Below are 14384 nucleotides of genomic sequence, written 5' to 3' on the forward strand. Positions count from 1 at the left end.
TAGTGTAGAAGTGAACCATTGCTAGTGGGAGTATTAGCTTGTAGCTCAGTGCTCCCACACCCCGATTCATGGTAGTTTTATTGAACATTTTTCTATGATGCTGTTTAGTGAAAAAATTAACCATAAACTTTCCAGGCCTCTGTGTATCGTGAAGTCTGTGATAGTTCCCACTGTGACAGACGTTCTCAGAATGGGTATTGTTGTCATTGCAGTCTATACTAACCGAGGTGTTTTTCCTATCCAGGCAGCCCTGTGTGCTGTTCATGTCATCAGAAAGGTGCCTGAACTCATGGAGATGTTCCTGCCAGCCACCAAAAACTTGCTGAATGAGAAGAACCATGGTAATAGCTGAGAGAGTACTTAGGAAGGCTAGACCATTCTCTACAGGATGGTGCACTCGCTACCTAAGCCTTTAGTTTGGAGGGAACTTTTGAGGTCTATTTGCATGATTTGTTTCTTCCCATTTCTATGCAGTGAAAACAAATGTCTTTCAGAAGGAAGGGATGTGTAGGACTCTGGTAGTCAGCAGGACTTTTACATGGCATAGGTGACAAAAGGAACTCTCTCACTGTATTTTGATACACTTCAGAATAGTGGGTGAAATGGGGAAGTTTGGGATTTTTATCCAATACACTACCTAAAGTGACTCTAAAGTGCAGGTTTTAGGTTTGGTTGGTTTTTTTTTTTTTTTGTGTAGTCTTTCTCTAGATGGAGTTCTGAGACTGTCTGAGGAATGCCCAGTCCAGATCACATAAGGTCAGCTAGGCTACCTAGATCAGAAGAGAAAATCAGGAAGTATGAGAAGCCTAACATCCACAATGCCATTGACACATATTGTCCTTCTGGAGTCTTTTATTTGTACAGAATTGCAGAGTGGTAGGATTTAGAAGGGTCCTTAGGGATCATGTAGCCCAACTATGTCTGTTACTATGTCTGTATGTTTAGTTTATGGAAATTTCTGCAGAGCAAGTCCAGTTTCTCTCCTCCTTTGGCCTTTAGCGACAGATCTAAGACATGAGCACATTGCTGTCTGCCCCCCCTTGGGCACAGCTGCAATCACAAATATCTTTAGTGGTAGATACGTTGAATTCAAGAATAGTATTTTTTAAATGATTTCCTTCTGTTTTCTTATGATCTTTGTTTCATATCTGGAGCCAATGGAGTTATGTTGAATGTAGATACATTTTTCTTTTCCCCATCTCACATTTAGGAGTTCTTCACACATCAGTTGTCCTTCTCACAGAAATGTGCGAGAGAAGCCCAGACATGCTTGCACACTTTAGAAAGGTAAGTGTGAACTGGTAATATTGCAGAATTAATACTCATGGCCTTTTAATAAAATCCTTACTACTCTTTGAGTGTAGACTTTAATGATACTGTCTGCTTGTTATCTAATTTTTTTAAAAAAAGTATTAAATGTGTGAATCTTGTGTGTATCTAGCCTAATCTTCAGTAAGTTGGGTAAATTACAGAACATCAGTCTTAAGATTGTACAGTATAAAACATCCTAAAGTTAGATTTGAAGTGTTGCCTTTGATGGTCCCTTAGGGTTTTTTCCAGTCTTTGTATCTAATTGCATAGTGACACTATAATCACAAATGTAACAAACATAAAGAGACAAAGATGAAAAACCAAAGCTTATACCAATACCTGAATGCCTTAACCACAACCACACAGTTGTATAAACTCAGGTCAAAAATACCCATGAGAGTGCTATAGATACCTTATGCCTGGTTCAGGCTGTACTACATCATTTTCCATTTTAACTTAAGGGTTTGAGAGTCAGTGTCACTCTTGCTCCTCTAGTTATAGATGTTTGCTTCCCACCACCCTCTGGACTTCGTTTTTTGCTATAATTTGCTGAGAATATTATTGCCGTGTGAAAGACTACCAATAGAAGGGCATCTGAAAATTGCCTTGATTGTCATTTTGACTTCTTGGTCGAAGAAGGAGAAACTGAACAAAGCTGGTAGAACAGAACTGGCCATTTGCTCCTCTGAAAAGTCTTAAAGGTGTTTGTTTATTTGCATGCCCAGTTTACTGTTCTTCTTGGCTTGTCTGTATCATTAGGAATTTCAAACTGTGCATCCTTTGGTGCATTTTCCCTTGCCCTGATTGCATATATCAAAGCAGGAATGAAACTCGGATGAGGTTCATTTTGCAGGTACCATCTCTGCTACTAATGCTCAGTTAAGATGATAGATATGGGAAAAGAAGGAAGAGCTGAGTCCACAAAATTTAGTTACTAGGTACATTGTTTCTAGCTATTTCTTATGGTTGTTTATGCTGTGAATGGTGCAACATTGACCTGTGCCTAATGCTTGCTTTGTCTGTTTTGTCCCTTTTGTCTGTTTGGAATCCTGCTGAGTTAGAATGAAAAGGTAAGAGTTCATTTTTCTAGATGGTGCATGTTTGCCTTGAATCTGTAGATGTTTGTCCCTTGTGAGGCAGTGCCTGTTAATGACACATTTGTGATTGATGCTGCATGCTTAGATCAACTGTACTTGTCTAATGTTCTTTGTATGCTGATCTTGTCACTTAAACCTCTAGACCCATGGCAGCCCTGAATCTCAGTTGTGGCCTTCTCCAATCATCAGCCTGTTTTCCTCGCTCTCTCTCATTTGAGGAATACTTCAGGGAATTTTTTTGTGCCTGTACAAGCTGTAGCCCAAACTTGGCTTTGTGTTTTGCCTGAATCATGGGGCAACTTTGGGTGATTCCCAAAAGGGAGCAGGACAGACAGGTATTTAGCTTCCTCTAAGAGGCTGTAAAGCCTTACTGTTCTAAAAAGAGCTACCAAGTCCAACAGCAGTGCTGATATTCTTCATGGGTATAATTTGTACTCCAGAAGATAGGGGGGCAGCCCTCAACTGATCTCCAGGGCTGTAATGTTTCTGTCTGTTTGTCCTCAGTCCTGGTAACTCTTGCGTGTTGGAAGGCAAAGAAAATGTTTATCAGGGTTCTAGAAATGCTCTGCTTGTCTTTGTCTTGAGGGAAAATTTTGCAGCACCTTTTGATTTCCTCTTTAAGGCAGATATAGGAAATTCAGGGTTGCTTTTGTTTGTGTGTTTAGTTAAATGCGTGTTTTCAGAGTAGAATGTATGTCCTGAAGAGCAAAGGTAGGAACAAAAAGAGTTGATGGGGAATCTCAGCTGGTTTCCTTCTTGCACTGTACCACAAGTGTAGATTTAGTACTTTAAAGATACAATATGGTGCTCCAGTCCCAGCTTAGCTGTATCTAGTTGTGCCCTAGCTAAGCTGTAAGTATTCATATAGCATCAGCTCTAGCTGTGCAGGTTGAACTTTGTGGAAGAATCCAGACTGACTTACTTTCAAATAGAACATTTGTTCTTGGACCTGTGCTTCAGAGCTGGGGTTGGGGAAAGAACAACACTAACAGGACAACTCTCTTCTTCACAGCTTGTTCCCCAATTAGTTCGTATTCTGAAGAACCTTATCATGTCTGGATATTCACCAGAGCATGATGTGTCTGGGATCAGTGACCCCTTTTTGCAGGTAAGAACTGATGCAAAGTAACTGATAGCTTTAATTCTAGTACTGTGTTTTGAACCTTAGGTGTGATGAGGTGGCAATCTCAGAGCAGCTGTGTTGATTTTAACATTTTTGTGACTTCATTAGAGCTGATTGTGAAAATGCTCTTCATCTGCCCTAATGAAAGACACCTACCTTAATTTAACCAGCAGTAGTAGTGCCTTACCCCACCCACATCATGTGACAGAAGAGAGAAGCAGCAGCATGTATTGGTCTTGCAAGGCTGTACCTGTTAGTGAGGTAGCTCTGAACAGTTCTGGCTAGCGGGAAGAAAATGAGCACAGCATAAGCATGTTCTTATTGATAAAGGTCTTACTCAGGATAAGCATTTTGCTTAAGAATGGAAATCAGCAGCTTGTTTTGCTTCTTTGCCAGTCCTCGTAAAGTGTACTGGGCATTTCATGACCCATGTCAAACACTGCCATCCAGTGAGCTTTTCTTTCCTTTATTTTGTCAAATAGGTACGAATCCTGCGGTTACTAAGAATTTTAGGGAGAAATGATGATGATTCTAGTGAAGCAATGAATGATATACTTGCACAGGTGAGGTCTGAAAGGTTGATGAGCGGTTTAAACTCTCTCTTGGTTTTTTAATAATTTGGATTCAGCAGCTCTGGGGAGGATACAGCTGCTTGTCATGGTGGGTGGAGTTTTGCTGAAAGAGATGTGTGTTCACAAGTGTGATGCTGTTTGCTAGGGATTAGTTACTTTCACTGCTTGTTCTGCACAGCAGCAGAAAGGGGATCTGCTTTGCATGTGTTGGAGTTGCTTATTTTGTTTCCTTTCTCCAGGTTGCCACTAACACAGAAACAAGTAAAAATGTGGGAAATGCCATTCTATATGAAACTGTGCTGACTATTATGGACATAAAATCTGAGAGTGGCCTGAGAGTAAGTTGCCTTTGCTATGGCCTTTGTTTTTTTTCCTGGGATTGTGTGTTAGAGTAATTTGTTTGGAGGGTGTGAAGCAAGGTTGTTTCACCCAAACACAGCTCTGCAGTTGACTCTAGATAAGACTGTAGCCTTTTCAGAAAGTGGTGTTTGTTTTTGGTTTTGGGGTTTTTTAATAACAAAAATTAAAAAGCAAAACTTCCTGCAGACTGTGTTTCCTTGAGTGCAGGTGAGAGCCTGTGCTCGTGTTTCTTAGCTTTTTCCTCTGCTTAGGCAGCTCTTGGAGTTCTTTTTGGCTAAGAACCACAATGGTAGTTTTGACATGTTGCCTTTAAGATCATTGTGAAACAATGCAGATGACCAACAGCCTTTTTAGATCACTGACCTTCCCTAACTCTTTCTGCAGGTCTTAGCCATTAACATCCTAGGCCGTTTCTTATTAAACAACGACAAAAATATTAGGTAAGTTGTACAAAACATGTTTTGACAACACCCAGTTTAAAATGTGTGAGAAGCAATTACATAAAGATGATGCTGAGGAGGAGCTTTCCAGGAGACCCTGTTGGGATCACTGCTGTTGGGATTAGTGTGGCTGTCGAGCTTGCTGCTTTCTTGATGCATTCTTTTCTCTGTGAAGATCTTTACTGTGGCCCTGCCCTTCTTAGTTGATAAGCCTGGGTGTATGATCTAATTCTTAACATGTGATTTTTAATCAGGTCCACCTTTTTTTCCAATAACCTGTGAATTCCCCATGTTGTCCCAAGTAGCCTGTAGTGCATTGGAGATCTGACAAATTAGGCAAAGACTGATTGTGTGCTGGTGGAAACAAGGGAGTTCAGTTGCGCTCTGGTCGCTCTTAATCTGGACATGGAGTTGCTGTAACTGCTAGAATTGAGTCCCATCTCTATAGGCAGTTGGATATGGCAAATCATGATATGGGTCACAGACTTTGGCTGTGGGAATTGTGACTCGTGCTAGTTTGAGTGTAAGATCCATGGATGTCTAATCTTTAATTGCCCTATTTTTCAAAATCATTTTGAAGGCTGGACAGCTGATCTGAGACCAGGAACTGGAGCAGGTGCTTGTCTGGGCAGTGGGGTGTTTGTTGTTAGGCACGTTACAGCTTAGTGTGGTAACTCACCTGTGAAGATAGGCCAGGATGTCCCCTGGAGGATTTCCATTTGTTACTGAGTACAAGAGAATCCTGTTCTGTTGGAAAATAAGACCAAGTTTGAGGTGGGGGCAGTGTCTGTGCACAGAAATCAAATGGCTGCTGTCAGCTACTGATGACTGTGTGTCCTTGTCGCAGATATGTAGCTCTGACGTCGTTGTTGAAAACGGTGCAGACAGACCATAATGCAGTACAGCGACACAGAAGCACCATTGTGGACTGCCTGAAGGATCTGGATGTCTCCATTAAAAGGTAATTGAAGTCTCAGTGAAATAGACTCTTGAGGTTGACAGTCTGTGGAAGGTGAGCAGGGCATAGGGGAAAATGATGATAATCCGTTAGTGAGACGAGTATGAAGATATAGTATGGTTTGTAATTCAAAGAAGGTAATGAAGGTGTTTCCTTCTTTGGAAAGCTGCTGTTACATTTCGTGGGGAAAAAAAAATTTCTGTTTGCCTGAATTTTTCCAAAATGGAATCTCATTGGAGATCAGATTTGTGTGCTCTCAGTGAGATGGAAAGCCTCTGTACAGTGTGATCCTGATCAAATCTACTCTGATGTGTTCCACCTTGTTTTTCTTTCCCAGATGAACAGGCAGTGCCATGTTGTCATGAAACAGTGTTAAATCATCCAAATAATGTATTCTAGATTAAATGGATTAGGCAGTGGTAGAATTGAGACTAAACTTGATTGTTCAAACAATTTGCTTACAAACTGCTTACAGTTATATCCTTTTACTGTTCTTTGTGTTCATTTGTCATTTAAATAGTGGTATATTACTGCTTCTCTGGGCAGTGGGAAAGCTTGCTATCTTACTTCTCACTACAGAAATACTTTTTGTCATATACTCAGTCTTAGCTTCTTCCTCTGTTTCTTCACCCAGAGGGTGGTTGGGCAGTGGAACAGGCTCCCCAGGACAGTGATCACAGCACCAAGCCTGACAGAGATCAAGAAGCATTTGGATGATGCTCTCAGGCATATGGTGTAACTCTTGGGGATGGTCCTATGCAGGGCCAGGAGTTGGATTTGATGATCCTTGTGGGTCCTTTCCAACTCAGCATATTCTGTAATTCTGTGATTCTCATTACTTCAGTTATGTTCCTTTTACTCCTTATAGTACCTTTCTTCTGTTTCTGTCAGTCACTCATAGAAACTTTTGCCCTGCCCTGTGTGGAATGCTGCTCTTCTAAATTGCGTCTTTCAGCCTGTCAATTCCTAGTTCTTTCTTTCAGAACTTTCTTCCTCATCATTATTCTTTCTGTAAGTGGGTTACAAAGAGGGGTCTGAGCTCAGTACAGTATACAACATGCAGTGATGGGGACAGTGGCACCCCTGTTGCATTGTGGAATCGCTGCTACAGGCCACAATTTCATTAAGCTTTCATCACATCATATACCTTCAAAATATACCTTAAAAATTGCTTAACCTCTTTTTTCCATCTACTCAGACTGATCAGATACGCTATAGATACTTGTTCTTATAGGCATTCTTCAAATTGATGCCCATCTTTGAATCAGAGATAGATTTTTTTTTTTTTTTAAAAATCTACTCAGTCTAATAGGTAAAGAATAGGGAAGAAAGTGGATTTGTCTTGCTTCTGAAACATAGTTTAAACTGTTATGTAATGGGTATCATGTAATCTATTTTTACAGTTGCAATCTATGCCAAAACACAAATTTGTATCTTAAATGCTGAGCAAGTCTGGCTGCTGTTGCTGTTTGGTACCAGACTCGGTAGAGGGCTAGGCTGTAGAACAGCAAAGCCCCATCAAAGTTTTGGATAGAAAGCAACAAAACCATTTTATTGATGCCTGCTAGGAAAATACAACTGAGCTTCATGTCTGAGTGCTGTTGGAGGATGAAGCCTTTGAGTGATCCATCAGCAGAGCACGATGTTGCCATGCTGACACTTGTGCTGCTGACAATGCACTTCTTCATTGAAGCAATATATTGACTGCATGTGTGTCAGAGTCCCCAGGTAGCAAGTTCCAGGGGCTGGGACTTGAGGGAAAGACATGATCCCTGGTTTTGGTTATCTGAAGCATGGTGTTTTTTCATCATGTGACTGTTGCAGTGTGTCTTTGGTCCATGTAGTATAATTCAGAATGGCTTTGCTATTTAATTCAAATCTTTTTGTCTGCTTAATATGCTCAAACTACATGATTAAGAGCTTCATGACAGAAATGAAACATGTAATATGACTGAAGGTAAGAAATACATGCTGAGGTAAATGCCTGGTACTAAGATTACAATGTACTCCTGTGCATTTGCAGTGTTGCTATATCTGCTATAATGTGACTGAAAATTTAAACATAAATGTGTAACCCAGTATGGTCAGGTGGAAGGAGTTGGGAACCAGTTGGAGGGATGGAAGTAATTCTAATAATGGTCTAGGTCATCAACTAGACACATGTTTAAATGTTAAAAGGTAACAATTTAGTTAAATATTTCCACTCTAAGTCTGAACAACTCTGTGTTTTCTCAGTCCCTGGGTATTAGTTGGGTAAAAGGCAAAGTAACACATTTACAATTCACCATTCTGTAGAAATCCTTATTACAGTAATAACTAGGAAGATGTTGAGAAGCAGTGCTGTCTAGATGTTCTCAGATTCTTGAGAACAAATAACTTGTGTCCAATACCATTTTAAAGATCAGTCAGGGTTGTTTAGTGAGCCTGCTTTAATGCATTTTAATTTAACTATTGCAAAGTTATGCAGAAATGAATCTACTTTTGAAAGTAGTAGTCTTCATTCAAAAAATGTCAGAAGAATGAGAGACCTGTGCTAGAATCAACTACAGAAGCTTCAAGTAGAAAGGCTGAGGAATAGCCTCTGAGCTCTGGATGTGCACCAGAAGGAACAGCAGGGAGCTGGGACTCTTGACTAGTTGTGGTGTCAGCCTGTCTGTAGGGAGGAGGAATGAATGGAGCACCAGGGTAGCTTTGGGTTCTAGAAGTCTTACATAGTCTATCCAACAGTGTACAGTAAAACTTATCAATTAATACTTTAAATCTCTACTGTATATGAATCTCTAATATATGGAGTTGGAAACAGGTCTCTTCTGGATCCCTGAATCTGGAGAAAGCATGTTATAACATGGATTAGTTGTTGCACTTGTGTGTCAGAAGTGACCGGCAAGTGATTACAAACACTTGGACAGTCAGAGTTTAATGCTGATGGACTCTGGTTGCTGAAAGATATTGCCAACCTTAAGGACACATGGATAGATGTTTCTAGAACGCTCCGCACCCTCGCTCCCTCTTAGTTTTTTGGAGGGTGGGTGTTTATTGTCTGCCTATGAACAGGAAAATACTGGCACGTTTAGTGTTAAAGGCTATTCCCACAGAATTAATAAATATTGCTCTCTTCTTAATTAAAAGGCAACTTTGTTTTTGTAGTGGACTTGTGGTTTGTGGGGTTTTTTCTTCCTTCACTAGGTGAAGATACTTGATTGGTTTTCTGTCTCTTGCCCTAGGCGTGCAATGGAACTGAGTTTTGCTCTTGTTAATGGGAACAATGTCCGTGGAATGATGAAGGAGTTGCTGTATTTTCTAGATTCCTGTGAACCAGAGTTCAAAGCAGACTGTGCATCTGGAATATTTCTTGCAGCTGAAAAGTATGGAGTCATTTTACTTGCTATTAATTTTTGGTACATCCTCAGAATTGTGAGCATCTTGTATATTGTTCCTTCCCTTCCCCACTCCCCAGGAGAGAATGTGTTGATCATTTCTTCTCCGTTTGATCTGTGGGTGGTTTATCAGTTGTAGCCCACTCTGAGGAACAGGATACACTAGTGTTGGTGTCCCCCCTCAGGAAGCAGTGGGCCAGGAAATAACTGAGGGGAGATGTTCTGATGATGATGGGTTTCTTGCTGGTGTTGAAGGCTGGCAGTTATTGCTCCAACTTGTTTTCTTAATTTTGTCAGATATGCTCCTTCCAAGCGCTGGCACATAGACACGATTATGAGAGTCTTAACAACGGTAAGTGAAATTGCCTCTCTACTTAAAATTTTCTTAATTCTTTAGGAAGTTACTCTTCATCAAGCTGGAGATGGCTATAAAGGCTGGTGGATAATAAACACAGAGGAAGTGCACTTATGATAGTGACCCAAGGCAGCCAGTCAGAAATATGTAAACTCAGTAAATATGGCTGAGTGGTTTTTTAGAGGAAATGTATGATTTCAGAAACACACAAGAATAAGAGTGTGTAGCAGAGGATTTCTCCTGCAGTAGTCACGTTAGCTTCTAAGTTAGGACAGCTCTTGTGCTGTCTGATTCCAGTACATAGTGCTTTCAGAGGAGAGTGAATACAGCCTTAAGTGACTTGCAAAGAGAAAGGGGGTGAAGCAGTTTCTTGGAATTATTCTGAGTTTATCAAAGCTTATTAATGAAACTTCAGGTCCTCCTCTTTGTATTTAATTATTACTCTTTACCTATTTTATTTATAAACATCATAGCTGAGGTGGAGCTGGAGTATTGTTTTGGCAAACGAGGGAAGAGATCTTGATAACTTGGGTAAGACAGTGTGTTCCCTCAGGCAAAGGAGTGGGAAGAGATTTATCAGTATTTGTGTTCAAATTTGAGAAGCTCATCAAGAAGGGAGTCTGGCTTGTGTGCTGTTTTGCCACCCTGAAACAGAGAAAAGTAGATTCCTCTGAACTGAGAATCGATTTCCATTAGAAGGTTGGCTGTGAGAATTGCTCTCGGATGACCTCATTCAATAAAGTAACTTCCTTTTCTTGATTGCTAGAGAAATCTTGTATTATAACCTCTTGCAATTTCAGGATATCTATAGTATGGATTTCTCTGGGTACAGTTTTGTTCATTGGTAAATATGCTGTCCTGTACTTCTGCCTCTCTGAGCCTGCTCAAAATCAACCATAAAGTGCTCACAGATCAGAAGGCTGATTTTTATTTCCATGCACATCAGGTGGTTTTTTGAAAGTCAGCAGCAGCTGCTGGGTGTTACTGAGAAGGTGGATAGTAAAACCTAACAATTGTTCTTGCAGGCAGGAAGTTATGTTCGTGACGATGCTGTTCCCAATCTGATCCAGCTAATAACCAATAGTGTGGAGATGCATGCCTACACTGTGCAGAGACTCTACAAAGCCATCCTTGGAGATTACTCTCAGGTAAAACCAAACATGGCCAGCTTCAGTTTCCTTGTTGTACTGCAATAAATATATGTGTTTACTTAGCATCTCAGGGTAAGCCAACACCACTCTGTCTGGCTCCAAGTGACAGATTGCAGAGAAGGCATGTTTTCTATAAGTTCACATTTTTAGTTTCTTCAATTCTCTTACAGAATTCTTGATCGAATCAAACATTCCTCTTTTTTCTGCTGTGGAGAACTTCCTTCACTGGGAGGAAGACTAAGCTTGCTCTTGGAAATGACGGTGGTTTAATTTATCATACAGGCATCCATTTATCTCTGAGGCTTCTCTGGTTTTTCTTCCAACAGCAGCCCCTGGTGCAAGTGGCCTCCTGGTGCATAGGAGAGTATGGAGATCTTCTGGTGTCCGGTCAGTGTGAAGAGGAGGAACCAATACAGGTATAGCTTGGGAAAGAACAGCAATGGTATCCCTGGCTGAGGCTGGAGCTGCTTGATGCTGGCTATGTGAGGGGAATGCTTGCAACAATTCCTTAGCATTAATGTCTGTGATGGTGATGGACTCTGGGCAAGAATCTCCTTCCCCTGCTGCAGGCATGGACTGTGTAAACACTGGCTGTGTAGAGTGCTGCTGCAGTTGGCAGAATGGTGTGGTTTCGGTGCTAACCTACCTTGCAAGGAGTCTGCCAGGGTCTTAGCTGTGTATTTTGGTGATAAACCTACCCTTATATGTGTGGAACAGGAACTGTATTTTAAAATTTGTACCATGAGATCTCCACCTGGATGCATCTGTCTCACACGCTTTGAACATAACGCTACGGGCTCAGAGTTGCAGAGGAGGTGTGACATGACCACAAGCAAGAGACAGGTTTTTACAGTATGCTCTGGCAGGCTTGCTGCAAAGCTCCTCTCTGTCTCAGCCTAACCTCTCTGTACCTTTTCAGGTAACAGAGGATGAAGTTCTTGATATTTTAGAAAGCGTCCTGATATCTAATATGTCTGCATCTGTGACACGAGGCTATGCTCTCACTGCCATCATGAAGCTTTCCACAAGGTTCACCTGCACTGTCAAGTGAGTTCTCATTGGTGGTGTACTGCACAGGGCTTTGTTGCAAATATGCTGGCATCAGTTGTCTTCAGTAGGAGTATTCCTTGAATATGTTCTGCTTCCATGGGTTACAAGAGTCATCCTGTTATTTGTTGGCTTTTAGAGTCCTCCTCTGCTCACTGAATGGAAGATGTCTGCTGTTTGTACTGTTTTCTCTATGGATGTCCTCTACTATATGGGACTTAATCCATGTTGCCATTTCTTGAAAACTCCTTATGGGAAAGAGAAGTCCTTACTTTCGGTGGGCTGTTCTTTCCAGTTCCTTTTTCGGATGATGAGGAGAAAAATAGCCTTGTTTCCTCTTGGAGGCTCCTTGGTGTGGGTAGTGGAGCTTTTTTATACTGTACCTTAAGGTGGTGTGTTAATCACCTGCTGATGCTGTTGTGAGAGGACAGTTCAGATACGGATATTGCATGGATACTGCAGGGACTGCTGTGTTACATGAGTTACAGGGGACTTGTGTTGAGCAGAGGCCAAGTAGCATCTTCAGGATGACACATGCTAATCCCTCGGTTATTGCTGATAATTCCATGGTGTGTTTGTTTGTTCCCCCTGCCCCAACAGTCGCATTAAGAAGGTAGTTTCCATCTACGGCAGCAGCATCGATGTGGAGCTGCAGCAGAGAGCCGTGGAGTATAATGCACTTTTCAAGAAATATGATCACATGAGGTAAGTACTGATGAGTTTTGGTGTTTGAAAAGGGTCATTATAATGTGTGCTGATCTCCTGTTGATGACACTCTGGGCTTTGAGAGCTTTGTCTGGTGATTTTGGTAGGTTTACAGGGGAACTAGAATCCCTTCCCTATCTATAGGGTTAGTGAGTGTTTTAAGGACTTAATGTACCCTGCGATATTGTTCTGTGATCAGAGACTTTCTCTGCCAAAACATTTGTCCTGCTTTGAGCCTGAGCTTGACCGATTTTTACTTCTAGGTGTTGAATCTTAAATTTCCTAGGTGAGTTAATACCTGCAGGTAGCTTCTACCGTGCTAGCGTTACTGGAGTCATTAGGTTCAAACTGATCTTAAAATGCCTTTGGAATAAAGGTGGAGAGATGCATTGACCTGTCCTCTTAAGCTGTTTTCTGAACTAGTAGTAGTTCTTCCAACTATCAATACTTTTCAAGTTTTTTAGAACATCTTTTTCATTTACTGTATCTTCTTGTAGTATCTGTTTAAAATCTCAAATTCTGCATGGAAAGGCATGCTATTTCACTGCACCACTCAGCATCCCTGTTTTACAATTAGTGAGCATGGTAACCTTTTTACACCATATCATTCAAAGGTCTCCATTCATAATTGTCTTGCACGAGCGATTGGTTTTCTATGAAGCAGTTAAAGCCTTGGTTTGTTACAGTAACTAAAACTGTTAATTCTTTGCCGAATAGTCATTAATCTGCTATGTGCAGTAGTTAATTGTTGATACCTAGGAGCACCACAGATTGTTCTATTCAGTGAGGATCATAAGATTGGAGGAGATTTGCTGGGGATTTACTTCATCCACCCTTGAAAACTTTCCTTAAGATACCATTGGATGAAATTTTAGAATTTAGAGGAAAGATAAAATGGGTGCCACTGGACTAAATATTGTTTGTGTTTGTAGGGACTTCTAAACCTTGTTTGAAAGGCTCTTCACAATCACATTTTTCCATAGATACCGTCCTATTCACTATGTGAAGGACACAACATCCTTGTGACTTCCTCTTTTCTCTCCCCCTGTGGTATCCATGCAACAACTCAAATTGTCCTTAGAAAAGTCACGTTAAGGAGCAAGAGCATGTGAACTGCCTGGGGCTTCCATGGAGCCTTATGAATGAGTTGAGAAAAATCCAGCATGAGGGCATTTTGATCTGAGCTGACCATTGCAGCAGACAGTGTCTGGTCATCAGCTTGGCAGTGTTTGCTGTTCCCAGTTTTGGGAGGCATTGCACTTCAGGAATATATATGTGAACTTCATTCACTTTTACAAGACAGCATTTGTACTTTTTCCCCCAGTGTATTCTGCTGCTCATGACAGTGTAAAGGTCAATGTTTAGTAGTTTCTGCCCTTTAAGACTGTTCATGGTCAAAAACGTAGCCCATTGTTGGGTTTATTGGCACCAGAGCACCTTTTCAGCCCCAAGATGTGTAGACAGCGTGGCTTGCCCCTGTTACATGCAACGCTTTATGGTTCAATCTACAAGGGGTTTCTTATATTTACAGACTAGTTCTCCCTGTGTCAGAATTCAGGATCCCATGCCTCTTCTTCAGTCTGTGTCATTTCAGGACGTTCATCTCAGAGGCTGAACATCCATCTCTTTGGAAACTTAATTTGGCTAAATGAGAGCGTGGTGACTGCTTTTCCAGCTTTGCCACCTGTTTTAAGTGGTTAACCCTTCTGCAAAGATAACTCAGATGAGCTGACTCTGACTCACCTGCATATGGGACAGAGCAGTCAAGTGGCCCAGGTCTGCAGCTAATCCACCATTGCTCAGTTATGTAATTTTTATCTTGGATTTGTTATCCTAGCCCCATAGTCTCAGGTGCTGGGGGAAAACCCAAGACAGGAGGGCTCCTTTG

At 41.2% G+C, this 14384-nt stretch overlaps 1 protein-coding gene and 1 non-coding gene across 3 annotated transcripts in view; both read left to right on the forward strand.

The window, feature by feature from the left end:
* AP1G1 (adaptor related protein complex 1 subunit gamma 1) overlaps window positions 1–14384 on the forward strand; it is a 40661-nt gene that overhangs the window by 17346 nt on the left and 8931 nt on the right. For both annotated transcript variants that reach the window (XM_032701079.1, XM_032701078.1), the window contains exons 5-18: window positions 245–341; window positions 1211–1287; window positions 2373–2381; window positions 3421–3516; window positions 4014–4094; window positions 4343–4441; window positions 4848–4903; window positions 5751–5864; window positions 9086–9226; window positions 9536–9590; window positions 10619–10741; window positions 11071–11160; window positions 11664–11791; window positions 12392–12496. In XM_032701079.1, the coding sequence (XP_032556970.1) occupies window positions 245–341; window positions 1211–1287; window positions 2373–2381; window positions 3421–3516; window positions 4014–4094; window positions 4343–4441; window positions 4848–4903; window positions 5751–5864; window positions 9086–9226; window positions 9536–9590; window positions 10619–10741; window positions 11071–11160; window positions 11664–11791; window positions 12392–12496 (1271 nt within the window). The remainder of the gene's footprint in view (window positions 1–244; window positions 342–1210; window positions 1288–2372; window positions 2382–3420; window positions 3517–4013; window positions 4095–4342; window positions 4442–4847; window positions 4904–5750; window positions 5865–9085; window positions 9227–9535; window positions 9591–10618; window positions 10742–11070; window positions 11161–11663; window positions 11792–12391; window positions 12497–14384) is intronic.
* LOC116793658 lies at window positions 7456–7542 on the forward strand. The gene has a single exon (XR_004359555.1). It is a non-coding gene; the product is annotated as a small nucleolar RNA SNORD71 (small nucleolar RNA).

This window comes from Chiroxiphia lanceolata, chromosome 13 (genome assembly GCF_009829145.1).
Source record: "Chiroxiphia lanceolata isolate bChiLan1 chromosome 13, bChiLan1.pri, whole genome shotgun sequence".
Taxonomy (NCBI): Eukaryota; Metazoa; Chordata; class Aves; order Passeriformes; family Pipridae; genus Chiroxiphia; species Chiroxiphia lanceolata.